General features: G+C 54.6%; 1 protein-coding gene across 1 annotated transcript in view; it reads right to left on the reverse strand.

Annotated features, from left to right (window-relative positions):
* Positions 1-4,896, reverse strand: part of TUFT1 (tuftelin 1) — a 10,567-nt gene that overhangs the window by 5,154 nt on the left and 517 nt on the right. The window contains exons 2-6 of the mRNA XM_009324823.1: positions 4,477-4,551; positions 4,090-4,194; positions 3,568-3,654; positions 1,202-1,273; positions 478-591 (exon numbers count right to left, since the gene is read on the reverse strand). Of these exons, the coding sequence (XP_009323098.1) occupies positions 478-591; positions 1,202-1,273; positions 3,568-3,654; positions 4,090-4,194; positions 4,477-4,551 (453 nt within the window). The remainder of the gene's footprint in view (positions 1-477; positions 592-1,201; positions 1,274-3,567; positions 3,655-4,089; positions 4,195-4,476; positions 4,552-4,896) is intronic.

A 4,896-nucleotide genomic window follows, 5' to 3' on the forward strand; every position in this document is an offset into this window, starting at 1 on the left:
AGAGACCCCACACCAGCCCGCCCAGCCACAGCAGCCCAGCACCGTGGATGGGAACCGCAGACTTGGTCTCCGCTCGACCCGCTGGGACACCCCGGCGGTCCCCACTCCCCAGAAAACACCCCTCTCACGCACCGAGCCTGGCTACGGTCAGAAAGGCTCAGCAGAGCTTGGGGGGGACCGCCTTCCAACCTGGCTGCCGCTTTTATTTTATGTGATTTTTAACTGGGAAAGCATTTATGTCTTCAGACTCGTCTAGCCAACCAAGGAGGCAGTTTGCTGGGGTTTGGCCAGGTCCGGACTCCCTGGTGTGTTTTAACAGCGCGCACTGAGCCTGCCGCTCTGCAAGGAGAAGCCAGACACCTCCAGCAGCCCAAACTCACGTGCCCATGCAGCTTCTCAGACTTCCAAAAAGAAAAAAAAAAACAAAATAAAATAAAAATCACACTTTCCCAGCAGAGAAGCGCGCAGCGTAGTCACCTCAAAGGCCTTCTTTTCCAGCTGATGGCGCTTTTCAGCCTCCTGCAGCTTCGTGAACAGCCTCTTTGCCGTCTGTCGGATCTTTTCCACATCTTCACCTGAGCAGTCCTCCTCCTGCGGAGACGGTAACAGGAGAGGATGAGCAGTCGGGAGGTATCAAAGGAGCCCTCCACCCCAATGTGGGCAGCGCTGTTGGTGACAAAGCCTGGTAACGTCACTTCTCAGCTTGAAAAAAAATGAAAGGCGCTCCTGTCCTCACCTCCCACACTTGAGGGACAGCTTCCAGCCCTCCAGATAACGCGCACAGTATCCTTTGGTTGCCTTCCAAGCCCTGTTTACAGGATGCCATCCTGATCTGCGCTTGGGCAACCTGAAACCCCGCAACGTGAACCAGGTCCACAGCAACCCAGCCCGAAACCCCAGCCCAGAGCATCTGTCCCAGCCAGGGGAAAGGCGAAGAGCTGGAGAAATATTTACCAGCTTAAGATTCCTGTTATCTCTTCTGCTAAAAAAGCTCTCGTGTGCAGAGATTTAAGAACCCATTATGCACGTTTTTATTGCTCTAATAGAGCTGCACTCCGTTCCTGATCTGACCCTGATAAAAAGACTAGTTTGCTGCAGGAGCGCCTGATCGTGTGCGGAACAGGTTTGAAGTTACCAAGTTATCAAACTGAACCCGATATTTCTTTCCACAGCGCTGAAATCCCCCTCTTTAGCTCCATACCTGGTCCTCCCAGGAATCGGCACGCAGGCTCTCGGGGTACAGCCAACTCCCGTTCTGCTTTTCCAGCATGACCTACGTAAGCAAAGGACAGACGGACAGGGATGTAACGCCAGCCGGCACAGCCGCTTGCGCGAGAGCGCAGTCGCATGCAGACAGCTAGCTCTGGGGCACCGCAGCAACTCGAGACCGAGGTTTTTTTCTGCAAACGAACATGCAATAGTGCATTTGGCCAGCCAATGCGTTTTGCTTACTGACTCCTCGTTACGTGCTTGCGCGGGTTTCGAATTTTGCCTGTAAATGGTGCCATGGTGGCTTTCATTCACCACAAATGCCTCGATCTTTAAGGCCCCTTCTATCATTTTCCGGACCCGAAGATGACATCTTTTTAATAAGTCAATGTCATTTAATGCCCGAGAAATGCTCCCGTTACCTGTGCATGCTGTTTATCTCCTTGTCTGTTCTCAAGTTTACTACTTAAGTCTTCCCGCAGCTTCTTCAAAGAACTTCTAGCCTGGCAAAGGCAAGTCAATTTAGCTTGATCTGCATGGACAGTGTCACTCAGCCTAATCAGAAATCAAACGAAGACACGGCAGCTGCTACGATGCCCTGCGCCGATACGCAATCGATGGCTTCTCTGCCAGCCTGACCCCCTGGTTTTACTACAGCCCTGCCTGCAAGCAGCACCGTCTCTGGCAGATACGATCCTTGCGAGGCAGCTGTGCCACACGATCATGGGGGAAAAAAAAAAATTGGGGAAAAAAAAAAAGCAACAATCTGGAGACGCTACTCATTTTTCATGCATTAGTCATTGACTTCACATTTGAAGTGCTGAGAAGACCCTTGCTGTTCCCCAGCTCCCTCTCTGCCACGCTGCAGGACGCCGACAAGTACAGTCTTGACTTGCAGCTACTCGAATTAGTCAGAGCAAGTGAGCCAGAGGAATGATTTACAGGCTTTTACAGCAAACGCTGCCCCAACGCTTTTCAAAGAAAAGCTTTCTCAAAGCATTAACAGCGTGGCTTCATCCCTACCCCTTGATTTTAGATGCCAGAGGCACTGGGGCGAAGCAGTTTGCTGGAGAGCAGGCAGCAGCAGGGCAGGGGACAAGGCGAGAGCACGACGTGCAGCTCTCGGGTCAGCAATCGAGCCCTTAACCCGGGGACAGCGATCCAGCTGGATCAAAGACATCCCCAGGGTTTTTACACCATGACCCAGCCCAGGGCACTTCTCTTGGATGCGGACAGACTGGTACCGCCACCGTGACTTACTGGTTTAGCTTATTCTCTGGTTTTCACATGCAGGATTAAGTCGTACTGCACGGTTATGCTGCTTCAGCTATTCTGATAGGGCTACGTACAGCCTTTGCGGCCAGACAAGGTCCAAGCCCCACTCAACTATTGCTAAGAGGCCCTTTTAAAACCTGACTCCTGTTTCCATCCGAGCTGTGGGGAGCTACGGGAAAGCTCAGATCAGAAGAGCTGAAGTCGAAGCCCCAGGAGTGGGGAGGGTCACGCACAAAAACTGCGGCATCCAGGTGGCTGCGAGATAAGGTCTGGGTAAGCAACACCCCCGGAGCGCTGCAGCCCTGGGCAGGCGGGGGCCAGGCAGGAGGCAGCGGGAACAGGCTGTTTTCTTTCGGGCGAGAAAAACATGCATTTTGGCAGAGGAGTCAGAAGGATGACGTAAAAGATCTGGAGGCCGCCCTGCCAGATCTGCCCCTCGCTGCTCCCTGGGGCCAGCACCCAGCACAGAAACTCCCCATGAGAGCAAACCCAAATTTAAATATTTTTTTCCCCCTTTTTCTCTTTTTTTTTTTTAGGCCAAGCTGCCCAGACCAGAACATGCATGCAACCGCTTCCGTGCCTTGCAACCAGCTCTCCAGAAATAACATCCCCACCAGGAGCAGAGGAAAGGGTTAATCTTCCGAGAGCCTCATCATCCAGTTTACTTTGGGAGATGAGACATACCAAAGAAACTGCCTTTTAACAAGAGGCTCCGGTTGTGCCGCGCCCAGGCATGCAGGGGACAGCCTTGGGGGAAAGTCATCACGCAATTCTCTTCAAATTCAGTCCATATAGCAGAGCAATTAGTCAGGCTGAATTAATTTATGGCACTTGATTAGGCTACTGCCCTGTACGGGCAAGTCAACAAACTGGAGACTTCAGCTCCGCTGCCAGTTTGCCGTAGTGGTTGGGGCTCAGCCGGGGCTCGAGTGCCACAGCCAGCGCGGGCATCGCCGCCCACTCGCATGAAGCCCCGTGGGACGTCCCCGGGGGAAGCAGAGCGCCCCGGACCCTCGCCGCAAGCCCCCGCGAGTTCAGGCAGCGGCACGCAAGCCAGAGCCCCTCCCCGCGGACGTAAACTACCTCTTGAATGTAACGAACTTCACTTTTCAGCTGGTTGACGTGCTCCTCGTGGTTCATGCTGCCCTCGGCCCGTGCCTTGAGATAAACCTGCCCAGGAGAGGTGGTGGCAGCAGGTCAGACCGTCCTGACTCCGGCCAGCCCAGTAATGCCAGCAGCAAGCCCAGCTCCGCAGGGATCGGGACACCGGATCTCACTGCTTCCCGAGACACGCTGTCCGCAGGTTTCCCCTTTGCAGTTAACCTTCCCTGGCGTTTTTTGAAGCTGCTCCTCCTCCTGTGTGACCCCCACCCCGCAGACCCACCGCAGCTGCCCCAGGTTCACGCTGCATCCCCCCCAGCGCTGGGGAAGCCCACCGAGCTGGTGCTGCCAGCCAGCAGCACTGCACCAAGCCTCCTGCCCGCCCGGATCAGGAGCTACGCCGGGGAGCTTTTTGCTGGTGTAGCTTCAGACCAAACCTTTTTTCCAGCCCCAATTATTAAACAAGATTGCTTTGCAACAAAGCCGGGGAGCCAGGGACTGTACCTTGATGATCTCCTCATCGCCATCGTTGGATTTGATGCATTCGGAGGCCAGGGAGTGACCGTTGCTGGATCTGTTGGCCACCATCGCGAAGGCTTTTCCTACTGGCTGCAAGAGACAGAAGCAGCAGGGCTTTCAGAGAGGCGAGACTGGCTGGAACGGTTCACCCGGCTCCAGTCAAATGAGCATTGTGCACTTTTGCCGAGGAACGCGGTGCTGAGCACGGCCTCGGGAACCGGCATCGAAACGTTTAACAGACCAGGCGGTGACTTTTCTAGTTCACGAAGCATAAAGCGACTGATCCTCCACCAAACGCCCGTTCCCCCCCTCCCTAAGTTAACTCACAAACTTGTATTTTCAACTCCAAACCGAGCCGTGGGGGAGACCTACCTTCTGCTTCGGCTGCTCGCGCCTGTCGCCCGGGAGGTCATTCGGCAGAGTCAGCCGCAGCACCTTCACGCTCTCCTAAAACAAGAGGCGGGTTTTAGTTTTATAAGTCCCTGGTTATAAAAGGTTATGAGGTTATCCAGGTATGAGCCGAGAGCCAGGTCAGCATCGCTGCAGAGGCGCGGACAAGCTGCCTTCCTCCTCGGTTTGAGCTGCAGCCTGCGAAGGAACGCTGAGATTAAAATGAGTAATAGTGAGCGCACGACAACTGCATTTATCAAACCCATCAGGGCTTGGAGGAGCCGTGGCCCAGCCAAGGCTGAGGTAATGCAGACGGGCTGGAGAAGCGATTGCCAGGCTCATTTTCATGCATGCCCTCCTCTGCCAGGAGTCATGGCCCTCATCGGCTACGGCGGGGCGGGG

This window comes from Pygoscelis adeliae, unplaced genomic scaffold, assembly GCF_000699105.1.
Source record: "Pygoscelis adeliae isolate BGI_AS28 unplaced genomic scaffold, ASM69910v1 Scaffold890, whole genome shotgun sequence".
In the NCBI taxonomy this organism is placed as follows: domain Eukaryota; kingdom Metazoa; phylum Chordata; class Aves; order Sphenisciformes; family Spheniscidae; genus Pygoscelis; species Pygoscelis adeliae.